The 13,814-nt window shown below is 36.6% G+C and overlaps 1 protein-coding gene across 1 annotated transcript; it reads right to left on the minus strand.

Annotated features, from left to right (window-relative positions):
• Positions 1-1,120: 1,120 nt before the first annotated feature.
• Positions 1,121-11,035, minus strand: zgc:136472 (uncharacterized protein LOC678514 homolog). Its single transcript, XM_053616013.1, has 11 exons — positions 10,036-11,035; positions 9,192-9,398; positions 5,905-6,038; positions 5,603-5,740; positions 5,366-5,473; positions 5,144-5,269; positions 2,561-2,758; positions 2,318-2,438; positions 1,959-2,140; positions 1,429-1,518; positions 1,121-1,294 (listed from the first exon to the last, which is right to left on the minus strand). The coding sequence occupies exons 1-11, from the start codon at positions 10,211-10,213 to the stop codon at positions 1,232-1,234; spliced, it is 1,545 nt and encodes a 514-aa protein (XP_053471988.1). The 5' UTR covers positions 10,214-11,035; the 3' UTR covers positions 1,121-1,231.
• Between the last annotated feature and the right edge of the window lie 2,779 nt (positions 11,036-13,814).

Here is a 13,814-nt window from a genome sequence, read left to right on the forward strand (position 1 = left end):
TGTCCAACACTATACACCTTAGCTATTGCACTTTGGATCTATGTAGACTGTTGGTTCATGTATTCAGTGTAATGGAACCTAAAGAAAATAACTTCAATATTCTTGTTTTTGTTGAAAGTCACCCTTTCAAAGTTAATCCAAAACTTTTCTGCTCACCATTGTTGTAATGAGTGGTTATCTGAGTTACCATAGCCTGTAAGCATGACCTCCACCTCCGCCCACCCCCACATCATTCTGTGTTAACCCTAGAGAGTGTTGTGTGTGAAAATCCCAGGAGATCAGTAGTTTCTGAAATACTGAAACCAGACTATCTGGCACCAACAATCATGCTATGGTCAGATTACTCATCACATTTTCCCTCTTTCTGTTGTTTGATGTTTGCATTAACTGAAGCTCAATGACCTGTATCTGCATGATTTTATGTATTGCACTTCTGCCACTTGACTATTTAGATAATTGCATGAATGAGCTGATGTACAGCCTATTAAAATGGCCAGTGAGTGTATACATATAAACGCTGAATTAGTTCTTTTCAAATAGGCATAATTACAGTGTCAAATTGTTAGCTTATTATTGAAGAACTACATATGATTAGGACCTTTTTTTCAGCATCAGAGTTATGGCCCTGAGTTTATTTCTCCATTTTGCCCATTAATGGAATAACAGAGAGAACACCCCAGATTTAGAAGGAAGAGTCCCTGCAAATAAATACAAACTTTATCTGGTTGATCAGCTTTACCCTATAATAAATTATTGAGCACCCAGAAAGATGCCATTGACAGTGATATGGTGGGCTGTGATGGCTGCCACATACACCTTTAGTGTAGATGTGAGAAAATTTGTGAATGTCCTTTTACTGTAACAACAATAATGTAGCTAAAAAAATTAGCATTATAATAAAACTGTGATTTACCTTGCAGTCAGAAGTACCATCAGAGTCATGCTATTATAGAAATTCAACGGTGATAGAAAGATAGCATCCATCCATCCATACAACTAAGTATAACTGCATATGTTCCAGACAGAGAAAACCATTGTAATCTTAGTGCTTAGACATTGTGACATGCGTTAGACATGTGTGGCATGTACATGTGACAACTCATTAGTCAACACAGACATACAGGTTTTATTTATTTTATTTCTCATGATCATTAACATTTTGTCCTGATTAATTTACAGGCAATCAAGAAGAACTGAGATCTTTTTTTTTCTTCCTGTGTGTGTGCGCGCACTATAGCTCTTCTTTGGTTGCTGCTTTCTGTGCATCCAGATATTTCTTCCTTTCTATCTCTTCCTAAAAGATTAACACATTTAAAAATGTAGATGAGATGAAGTAAAATGCACAGTGAATAAAACAGCAAGAGAGTAAGCAAGAGAGGAAGAGAGAGAGAGAGAGAGAGAGAGAGAGAGAGACAGAGAGAAGATGACCTTGGCCTTATGCTCTTTGGCTTGTGCTCTTTCTGCATTCACAAAGTCAACTATTGGTTCCAGCTTAGTCTGGCCAGAATATGGCACCACCTAAGAAATATTAAAACAGTGTAAAAAGGGAAACATGCCATTTAGTAAATATTGAAGACTGTAAAATCACAAAAATATATATGATTATGATTGAAAGCACATTTTGAGTGTTAAGTCACATTGTCGTGTTCAAGACAAGAATTTTATAGAAGCTGTCCCTCCTTTGCACAGCCCTCACATTCCTTTTCCATGCTACTTTATTTTCCTTGCATTATCACCTAGAAGAATTCTCCCCTTCTGTCTTACTCCCTTTCTAATATGCTTTCAATAAATTTCTCCTCTTGGGCTTTATCATTTATGCCACTACCTATTACCATATTGCCCATGGTAATGAATTAACCTGGTTAAAACGACACAGTTTAATTTGCAATGGAATTTATTTCGACCACACATACTGTATGTTCATGCAATTTTTTTCCTAGTAAATGAATAGTTCTTACCCTTTCAGCATAGACTGCAGGAAATAGTTTAATGGTTGGATATCTGTCTATCATGCGAATGTTTACATCATTTGCAGTTACATCAATTCTGGCAATTACCACATCTTCAGTGTCACTGTAGTGTTTTGCAAGCTCTTCAAATAAAGGAAACAGTGCTCGGCTCTCGGAACTCCAAGGGGCATCTGGACATACACAGATACACTTTTGTGATTGAACATTTTAACTCTCAATACATCCAGTAGTGTAGTTGTCTACAAAATGTTAGAATGAGACTACTATTTCGAACACTATACATCTTAGCGATTGCGTTTTTGGACCTATGTATGGTTAATCTGTGTACACAGTATAATGGCACCTACAGAACAGAACTAAGACATTCTTGTTTTCATTGAAAGCCACCCTTTCGAAGTTAATCCCCACAAGCTCTTTTACTGGCTGCTTGTCCCAGCCATCAGGGATTGGCTCACTCTGTAGCTTTGGCTATAATACACACAGACACACACACTGTACACAGACATCTGGTTGGAATATTCTATAAAATTATGCATTTAAGCATTTGGATATAAAGAAAATCAGAATGTTAGAGTAGTGTGTGTACTCACCTTAGCATTCCCCTGTAAGTAACTCTGGCAGAAGTCAGTGATCGTTTGTATGTCCAGTTGGTCTGAAGGTAATTGATATTGTACATTGTCTGTCAAGTTAACCATGCGTACCAGTGGTGAATCCTCCTTCCTCACACGGAAATACTCTAAGATACGTCCATTCCGAGGTTCACCCGTATCGATCAGGACAAACAAAACCTATATGGAATATCTCATTTTACCTTTAAACAGCCATACATGTGTACTAAAATTATTTTATAACGGGGAAAAAACTGCCAATATTAAAAACAAATCAATAAAATACTGTCTAAGGAGTTTACTGATCTCTCGCCCACAATTATACAACCCCAATTCCAAAAAAACCATTTGGGACAACTGTGTAAAATGTAAATAAAAATGCAATGATTTGCAAATCTCATAAACCCATGTTATTCACAATGGAACATAGAAAACACATTAAATGTTTAAACTGAGGAAATAAAAAAATTAAAATAAAGTCATTTTGAATTTGATGTCTGAAACATATGCTTCCATCCAGATTCCATCCCATCTTTACTTCTGAGAGACTCTGCCTATACCCAATTATGTTACTGGCCTGTTGCCAATTAACCTAATTAGTTGCAAAATGTTCCTCCATGTCATATTACAGCAAACCAGCAACTCCATTTCCCAGGATGCACCACCAACTACAAACATGGCCAAAGAGGACTACACTTCCCACACACACGTTCACCTTCTCCAGAATTCTAATCACACACACCTGTTGTCAATCTCATACTCACTCACGCCATGCTATATAAGAGAATGTTCAAACACTTAATCTTTGTGAAGTATTATGTGTGTCATCTGTATACCAAGCTGCTGATCCTCGTGTTTTCTGTCCTAGTTTTGATCTTGTTCTAGCCCTCATTTTCGATTCTTGTTTATGCCCGTTTGCCGACCGCCTGACCTATTGCCTGTTTATGACCATGTCTATGTTTCACGATTTGGATTTGTCTGCCTGTCTCTCACATAATAGAGCTCTTATCTGCATTTGCATCCGTCCTCAACTCCATTACGTGACACTCCAGCTGTTTCTTTTTAGTAACACTTACTTTTCCAGACTTTTGTTGCCCCATCCCAACTTTTTTGAGATGTTGTGGCCATCAAATTCAAAATTACCTTTTTTTTTTTTTTTCTTAAAATTGTACATTTACCCAGTTTAAACATTTGATATGTTTTCTTTGTTCTATTCTGAATAACATATGGGTTTGAGATTTGTAAATCATTGCATTTGTTTTTTACTCTCATTTTACACAGCGTCCCAACTTTTTTAGAATTGGGGTTGCACCATGATTTCATGAAACAGGGTATTTTGTCTGTCAGGGCCCGGATGTTTCATATTATAAATCAACTATTAGATTTGTCACAGTGTCATGGTATGACAGTTAATCATAGTTTATGATTTAATGGTTATTGCAACAATGACATTTTCGAATACTGCCCCATAATGTACCTGTGCATTTATAAATTACTAGCTTAGTACCACAATACTTTGATTTTCTTACTATGTTATCATACCATAAAGAATGTCAAACATAAATTAAGAAAATGTCAAACATCAACACGCAGACAGGACAGGTGATGAATTAAAAGCAAGACCTAAAGTGTCTTAGTAAGGTGTTGGGCCATGTTTGAATTAGCTTTAATTAGCCATGTTATAGATTCTACAAGCCTGTGGAACTGTACCACAGAGATGAAAACAATTCTTCCAAAAGACAGTGGGTTCAAACAAAAAGTGCCATATTTTAAGTTGTTTAACACATCCAGATGTTATATAAGCAAATGAAAGCTAAACTTCTGATCTGTGCATTGTCTTATATTCATCTTTTGATCTCAAACCAAAATGTCTTCAATGAAAAGCAAAAACAAAAGAATTGGCCTTGCTGTTACAATACTTTTGGAGGGGACTGTACATATAAAAGTCACAGAGATCACATTTTTCCCCATTCTGATGTATGATGAGAACATTAACTGAAGCTGTTGATCTGTATGTACAGTATATGATGTTATACTTTGCACTGCTGCCACATGACTGGCTGACTGGCCGATTGTATGAATAAGAGTCACTGTAAATCAGTACAGACTTATTATGGCTGATCACCTTTAAACTGTGATGAAACATTTCTATCCTGATGGGAGTTGTTACTTCCAGGATGACAATTCCCCATTCAGAGGACGTGAGGGCTCACTGTATGGTATGATGAGTATGAAAATTATGTACATTGTATGCTATGACCTTCAATGTCACCAGATCTCAACCCACTTGGACACTTATGGAATATATTTGGAGTGACAGCACTCCATCAACAAAACACCAGTTGAGGGAATCTCTTTTGGAAGAATGGTGTTCATACCTCCAGTACAGCTCCACAGACTTGTAGTATGCTGCAGAATGTTGTACTATGTAGTATGCAGTATGTTAAGGTGCACTGGAGCTGTTTACATAGCTCATGGAGACCCTACATCTCACTAAGACATGTGGTTGTGTTGTTTTTACTTTAATTCATCAGCCATACAGTACATAAAACACTGTATCCATACCTTGCCTCTATATTCTTTGGCAGAGTTTTTGAAAGCACGATATGTTTGTCTGAATCCTTTCTCAGATTTATCAATGAACAAAACGAAGTGATTCTGCACCACAGAGTTTAGTATCTTGGATGATGTCTGAGGGGAAGCAAAGAGACAGAACCTCAAATTGACATTTAAGAACTAAGTTCGAGTTGTTTAGAGGGAAATCTACAAAGACTTAAGTATAAGAACCTTGCCATTGTACTCAGTCACCAGAGGCATCTCATGGACTCTAATGAAGTGAATGACTTCTTCTTTCACTGTTTTGCTTGTCATCTCAAATATTTCTGCCATTTTTGACTAGAACAATACAATGTGTTGGATAAATTTGACACATATCTACATTATGTTATTCAGTTAGAGTTAATAAAGTATAACTAATAAAGTGAAGTAAACTAATATTTCCATGTCTAGAGGTAAATTTCTCACCTTTCTGAGAAGCACAATTGAGTCATCAAATATATCATACTTGCTAAAGATCTGCTTGCTTTCTGTTACACAAAAGGGCAGGTCAGCAAGATCAGCAGCCACATCGTAAAAGACCTTTACTGAGCCCGTCTCAACATCCTAAACACACACACACACACACACACACACACACACACACACACACACACACACACACACCAGGAACTTTGAATGGTTAAAGTAAAATAAAAATAAAAAGCTACAGTTGAGGTCATAAGTTTAACTCAACTGCAGAAAACTACAAAAGGTACTAAAGATATCACCTTAAATAATCCTAGAACCACAAGCTCGTCTTCTGCAAGTAAGCTCTCCAACTGGCTGAGATCAGTAATAAGGTCAGCACTAGGGCCCTCTCTCCTTTTAAGCCATGTTTGGATGGCGGTGGAGCTCTTCAGAACTAGAGCAAAAACAAAATTCAAAGCTTAATTTTAATGTTCTTTAAATCTGAACCATTCATATACAGTATAGTGTGTTGGTTTCTCACAAAAACATATTACCAACCAAGCTGAGTGTACATGCCTGAATGATTAGGACATCATGCTGTCACAAACAATATGGTAAATGGTCTGCATTTAAATAGCGCTTTTATCCAAAGCGCTTTACACTGTGTCTCATTCACCCATTCACACACACACTCACACACCAATGGTAGCAGAGCTGCCATGCAAGGCGCTAACTTGCCATTGGGAGCAACTTGGGGTTCAGTGTCTTGCCCAATGTGGGCCAGGAATCGAACTGCCAACCCTATGATTAGTGGACAACCCGCTGTACATAGCACACAAGTCAATCAACGTCCCCTCTATTTTTTTCCCCCTTGTTGAGCAAACCTATTTCTATTGTACAGACCATTCTGCCATTTGAACTGAAATAACCCATGAGCCCCACAGACTGCAGGACAAAATTACTGGCTAGCCTGGACAAGCATTAGCTGGCTAGCTTGACAACATTCAGCAGCATTGATATTCTAAAATGTTTTAACAGATGCATAATTAACATGGCTTTCTAAGCTCACAGCTAATGTAGCTAGGGTTGTTTTTTAGTTGGGAATAAATTCTGGTGGGACTGTCTCTGTTTTGTTCTGTGTTTCTGTTTGGGCTTTCAAAATTAAGAAAAACACAGTGCTGTTATGAGAGTCAACAGTACTGCAATCATCAGTTTGTTACCCAATTAATTAAGTTTTTTATAAACGTTTCGGTGTTCTGCAAAGATTTTTAAAAAAAAATAAAAATCTGCTCTGGAGCATTATCAGAAGTGCACAGTTATGCTCACACGCATCTTAGAGGGAACAGTGAAGCTAATTTATGACCACTGTAACACTGTTTGATCTGAATGTGTGATCTTTCCTGGCAGTTGTCTGTCTATGTGAGACAGAGACATGTGATTTCTGAGGGGTTTTGCTGACCAGAATGCTTACAAATGTGTTTATGTTAACGAATTAAGGAGAGATTCGTGCGTCTCAGTGCTTAAATAATGATTAAGACGTTGTAGTTAAAACACAGAAGAAATTCTGCAACTATCTTTTACAATGGCTGCTCCGAGAAATCCTAATACCCTTAGAAGAACGCTGTCTATTCACCAACAAGAGGACCTGATGAAATGAGAGAGGACCTGACTTCTGCTCCAAGAAAAAAAAAAACAAGATGTTAGTTTGACAATTTATTCATGAAGATATTGTAAAGACGTTGTTTAACCCTGAGCAGGGTGTCAACAACTCAGAGGATCGTCTCTTAAGTCCGAGGGTTCTTTAGGGGGTAGAAAAACATTTAAAGATGATGTTTTAAAAGAAACGGGTGTTTCATCATAATGATAAAAAAGAAAAATGGTTGTACTCCAATATGAAATAAATCGGTGGAGACACACTGAGTACATTTCTGTTCCACAGTCTATTAGGATCCCCATCATTAATGTAGTGTGACAAAACTGTCATACATTTGGTATCTGGTGATTTTAGAATGAGGATTATATATACGTAGCTTAGATAATACCTCTCGGAGGGCCATGTTGGAATGTTCCCAAGTTGAAGTACTGTGGAACTCCTAAGCATTAGATCACCCCAATTACTCCTGTATACTCTTTCCATGCCATCGTGTTCTTTGCCTGACAAAACCATTCACAAAACATATTTGACAGTTGGATCCTCATTCTAAAATCACCAGATACCAAATGTACGACAGTTTTGTCCTGCTGCCACCACAAAATAAAAATGTTTAAACCTTAAGTAATGTAGTCACGGAGGGTATGTACATTTGTCACACTACATTAATGATGGGGATCCTAATAGACTGTGGAACAGAAATGTACTCATTGTGTCTCCACCGATTTATTTCATATTGGAGTACAACCATTTTTCTTTTTTATCATTATGATGAAACACCCGTTTCTTTTAAAACATCATCTTTAAATGTTTTTCTACCTCCTAAAGAACCCTCGGACTTAAGAGACGATCCTCTGAGTTGTTGACGTCCTGCTCAGGGTTAAACAACGTCTTTACAATATCTTCATGAATAAATTGTCAAACTAACATCTTGTTTTTTTTTTTCTTGGAGCAGAAGTCAGGCCCTCTCTCATTTCATCAGGTCCTCTTGTTGGTGAATAGACAGCGTTCTTCTAAGGGTATTAGGATTTCTCGGAGCAGCCATTGTAACAGATAGTTGCAGAGTTTCTTCTGTGTTTTAACTACAACGTCTTAATCATTATTTAAGCACTGAGACGCACGAATCTCTCCTTAATGCGTTAACATAAACACAGTTGTAAGCATTCTGGTCAGCAAAACCCCTCAGAAATCACATGTCCCTGTCTCACACATGTCTCTGTCTCACACATTCAGATCAAACAGTGTTACAGAGGTCATAAACTTGACTGTCAGCCAGTGGGGACATGGGATGTAAAAGCATAGACAAAAGCTTATGTATTTATATTAATCACTGATACGCTTTTCAGACATATTTCACCATTAACATTCTCATTAACATAAACACCTTTGTTTGGGGGGCTTACTTCCCCACACAACCCTCTCCACCACTGCCCAGACACACAGGAGCCAGATTGACTCACTGATACAGTCAATAGGGTTACCCCCACCCCTGGTCATAAATTAGGTTACTTACAGAAACGTCGGCCAGGGAAGCACAAAGGGTCATAAATCAGCACACACTACTTTGATTGACAGTTTGACAGAAAGTGTATGATATAACTACTCAGATTAAATAAAAACATTTTTTATAATGTGTGCAGATGCCAAAATTATGCCACATGTTGTTAAGGAAATGTTTGCTGATAAGGTTTTGTTCTGTGAACAACTTGACCTTGGTCCAAGGTTATTTTTATTCCTTATTACATCGTCAAGTGAAACTTTTATATTTTCCCTCATGGTCTTTTATATAATTATCAAACCTGCTAACACTACAAGTAGCACTGTGTTATTTCTTACAAGACTTTATCTGATATTAGGTCAGTTGCACTGAATTGAGCTTTTATAGGTCCTGAAATAAGTATAGAGCCATCACATAATCACACCAAAATAATTATGAAAAATAGTATTTCTACATACCTGGACATTGAACAGGGTTATACTTGTCTCCAGAGAGGTATAGTCTTAATGATGGCACTGTAGTTACGTTTAAGAATTTGGCAAGGTCTTTTTCTTTAGAGACATCAATCTTTCCTAGTTTCAAAGATGATTTGGTTTCTTTGAGCTCACTGGCCGCCTTTGAAAACTCTAGAATTGAGCCAAGAGACTCACCAGAGAGAGCAGCATCTATAAAAAAAAAAAAAATAAAAAAAAAAAATAAAAATAAAAAAAATTAAACATTCATATTACTTAGGAAAATATCATCACACTATGATCATGAATACAAAAGGAAGAGTAAAAAAAAGTTTAAGTAATGTAAACTTGATATTCAATTCAAAATGTTGCTTTTCTGTCGGGATTAGTGATTCATATGTAGTTTTCGTTTATGTACAATCTAGTTTATCATTCACAACTGTTCTTGTGTTATGTATTAAGATTTTTATATTCTATATTCTTTGTAGACATCTTGTTGCTATATTTTAATCAGACACTACCAAATGTCTTTACCAAAACAAGCACTTAAGACACAAAACAGACAACTATGTCTATTTAAAAGGTGTACAGCTTCAAGTCTCTGTTATACTGAAACCACTTTGTTCAAGATACTGAAATAACTGTAACAGGAAACTACAACAATCATAACCGGAGCACTAGTTCTGAGAATGCAGAAACGCTTTTAGAAAGCATGTGCTTCTTTTTTTGTAGTTATACACTAAATCTCTTTTCATTTTCAAAGGCATGGCATACAAATTCTCTCTCTCTCTCTCTCTCTCTCTCTCTCTCTCTCTCTCTCTCACACACACACACACACACACATACTCACAGAAGTGCACCAGTAACTGGCTGTGTTGTTTCAGTGCTTGGTTAAAGTTGCTTTCAGTCAACACCAGCACTTCTTTATCCTCTGATATGGGTTCAGCCTGTTTTTTGGCCAGTACTCCACTTAAACATGCACCCAGCAAGAGCTCAATGCACACAATATATATCTGCATGGGCTTCATGCTGCCTTGTTTTACACCAAGCTCACTGGCTTAATAACCTTTCGGGCATATGTAGGAGTAAAATTAATGACTCTTTGTAGTAACTGATATCTCTGTGTACTTTGGTAATGGACTACTTATAACCAATAGAAGGAGAGAAAGAAGTAGAGATAAGACTCACCATTAGCACAAAGGAGTAGGTGGGTGACCTTATAAAGTAAAATAGCTCAGTTTTATCTTTTGGCCTGGACTGATATGGTTGTGTAACCTCTGTGCTTACTTGTAGTTCCAGTAAAACAATTGCCTCATATCTACAGAAAAGAGAATCTGTTCCTCAGAAATCTCCTTTGTTCACACCATGATACATTTCCACAAACATGTGTTGGGAAGACTAGACTTTGATAGATCTCTGTTTTTTAAATAAAACAGGGATCTCACTCACAACTGATTGTCATACCATTGAATGAAAAAAGAAAAAAAAAACTGACTTCACCTTCAAATTTACTGCTAATCCTTGAGGTTCACATACTTTTCCCACTCACAGATATGTAATATCGGATCACGTTCCTCTATAAATAAATGGCCAAGTGTAAAATTTTTGTTTCATTTGTTTAATTGGAATCTCTTTGTCCACTATCACTATGGTTCAGGTCATATTTATACAGATATATAGGAAATTTAAAATAAATAAATCAATAAATAAATAAATAAAAGGGTTCACAAACTTTCAAGCACCACTGTACCTGGGAAATCTACAAGAGAAGGAATAATTAACAGAAAAGAAAAATTCAAAACAAAGATTTAAATATGATGAGTAAAATCCAACTAATGGATTAACATTTTTGCCAGTGCAAAATTTCATTTACGATTACATGAAGCATTTTCTATACGTTAGCCGACTTATGCTGTAAAACTCTGTGAACCAAAATTCTACTTGTTCTAGAAAACATTTGAGTGTAAAATACAGTACATTGGGTGCATAAGACAACTTCTTTTTCAGACCAGCAGATGGAGGCAGTGATATGAAAACCACTTCTTTTCATATTATCACTAATCTTTACATTTTTCTTAATCACGTAATTACAGATCTTGCTATTTCTATTTTCAAAGTCACTACATATTATTTAATGCTATTACAGCATTAAAATCTGCTGAATAAACAGTAGTTTCTGTATCAGTAATAATGTACAATGTGTACACAGTCTAGCATCAGAGAACAGTGTAAGCGAAATAGTAAATGTCAGAGCTGTTAGATAGGGCATAATTCTATATAGTCATAGAGATTTTCGGATTTCAGTATTCAGTTCTGGTGATTTTATCATATTTATGGATAATCAGATAAACAGACATTCAGACAGACAGCTGCATTCATGATTTTAACAGGTTTCAAATCCATAATGCACTAATGGGTTCAGGCGGTGTTTCCTATGAATAAGGTATAATTATTAGGTATATTAATATGAAAAGGTATTTTTTTTTTTTCAACTTTCTTGAATGTTGCTGTTGTTGAGTTCATGGCTGCTTGTTGGAAGCTCTCTTGTTAGTGTTTTTTGTTTGTTTTGTTCTGTGACGAAGACCAAGTCAAATTCCTGTATGCAAATCATACAGGCTATTCAAGAGATTCTGATTCTGGTGAACAAAAACCCTTTTCTTAAACAACAACCAAAAGAAACACTGAACCTACAGTCTATAGTCTGTCCTTTTAAGTCATTTTGTATTTTGATTGAACAATTGCATGCTTAGACTATCTACTTTTAGTTTTTCCTCCAAATGTGTTTTAGGGTCAAAAAGGCATATAAATGTAAATAATCCACTTTGTTTGCATGAATTACTCCCATGACTGCATTTCTCATTCACCTCATCAATGACTGCTGATGATATGTGTCAGAGAAGCAGGTTACAAAATATCATTCGTAATGGATATCAAATTGACAAGACTGTTACTTATAGACTGCATGAATCTACAGTCTGGGCCCAGTGTCACTTCTTCAGTCTGGGCCCAGTGTCACTTCTTCAGTCTGGGCCCAGTGTCACTTCTTCAGTCTGGGCCCAGTGTCACTTCTTCAGTCTGGGCCCAGTGTTACTTCTTCAGTCTGGGCCCGGTGTCACTACTTCTTTGTCAAGACATTTGTCTTGCAAATATCTGATGTAGACGCCAAAAATGAAACCTTACTGTGATGATGTTTTATCTTTTAAAGACATGAAGCTTACTCCTACTAGCTCATTCATACCAGTCACCCATAACTCTTGAGATACTCTTATATGTATCTTTGTTTGTTTTTGTTTGTTTTTTTAGGCGGGGTAGGGGGGGTTGTTTATTTTTTTGTTTTTTACAGTTACAATAGACTTACTCTGAATAGAGCATATCAGATCTCTTTCTCTCTTTAGAACCTTTTCATTGGCTTTTTGTTATGTTATTTGTGTAATTTTCATCATATTCTAATGCTATTTAAAAGTAAATTCTAAATATTCTAAATATATTTAGTAAACAGACTAAACATAATATACATCATTGTAATAATATGCCCATTTGCTTCTGTCATTCCTTGTAATTTGGTACTTTCCCAGCAAATAGACCTTCTCCATGATGGCCATTGTTTTCCTTTCATAATGGAGTAATGATTCTGTCAGATTGCTATTGTAAGTAATTTACATCAGACAACATAATGTTCTTATGAGGTGTTTGGGGCACATATTACATCCAGATGGATGATGCTTGTGAGACTTCTTGCTGTGGTTGCCATGGAAGACAGCTATCCATGCCTGCATTAAACAAACAATGGAAATCAAGCCTAAACCTGCAGAGAGGACAGCTTTATTTTTCTTTTTATAGTAAAGGAAGATTATCTGATATATTTTGAAGTATTTGGTATAGTTCCATTAAAACTAAAAATCTAATGGTTATTGTTTTAGTAAATCCTAATTTGTTTTTTTACAGTTATAATCAATAGTTAATTATCTGATGTTTAGGTAGTGTGATACGATTTTGGACCATAAACTACACTGCTGAAGGTGAATAAATATTTATTCTGCAACTGTGTCTAAAATATTGCATGTTTTGTAAGTCATTTGGGTAAAAGAATGCATTGAGGGAATGATGACATTTAGAGCAGTATATAGCGTGAATGGAGTACCATTTAGGGTTCATGATAGTCTTTTTAGAAAATAATTTTCCAACATTGAATCTAGGAAAACATTCAGCAGAAAATTCTGCAAAAAGACCATAAAAGTGTCAAATAAAGTAACAGGGTTTTCCATCCATCAATCCATTTTCTGTACGACTTATCCTACACAGGATAAGTCGGAAACTATCCTAGGGGACTTGGGGCACAGGGCAGGGGACACCCTGGATGGGGTGCCAATCCGTCATAGTGCACAACTGCACACACATTCACACACCACAGACAATTTGGAAATGCCAACCAGCCTACAGTGCATGTCTTTGGGGAGGAAACCAGAGTATGCAGAAGAAACCCTCGAAGCATGGGGAAAACATGCACACCCCACACATACAGGGCAGAGGTGGGAATCGAACCCCAGATTTGGGGGGTTCGATTCGCACCTGGAGATGCAAGACAAAAGTGCTAACAACTAAGCTACCATGGGGGGCATCCATAATTAC

The sequence above is a fragment of the Ictalurus furcatus genome, chromosome 26, assembly GCF_023375685.1.
Source record: "Ictalurus furcatus strain D&B chromosome 26, Billie_1.0, whole genome shotgun sequence".
In the NCBI taxonomy this organism is placed as follows: Eukaryota; Metazoa; Chordata; class Actinopteri; order Siluriformes; family Ictaluridae; genus Ictalurus; species Ictalurus furcatus.

What these genes read in the sequence shown, in the direction of transcription:
- zgc:136472 (XM_053616013.1), bottom strand. Translation starts at nt 10,213, where the DNA reads ATGAAGCCCATGCAGATATATATTGTGTGCATTGAGCTCTTGCTGGGT. An exon ending in TAACCCTGTTCAATGTCCAG is followed by an intron (nt 6,039 to 9,191) that starts GTATGTAGAAAT and finishes TTTTTGCTCTAG; the next exon opens with TTCTGAAGAGCTCCACCGCC. An exon ending in TGGTTCTAGGATTATTTAAG is followed by an intron (nt 5,741 to 5,904) that starts GTGATATCTTTA and finishes GTGTGTGTTTAG; the next exon opens with GATGTTGAGACGGGCTCAGT.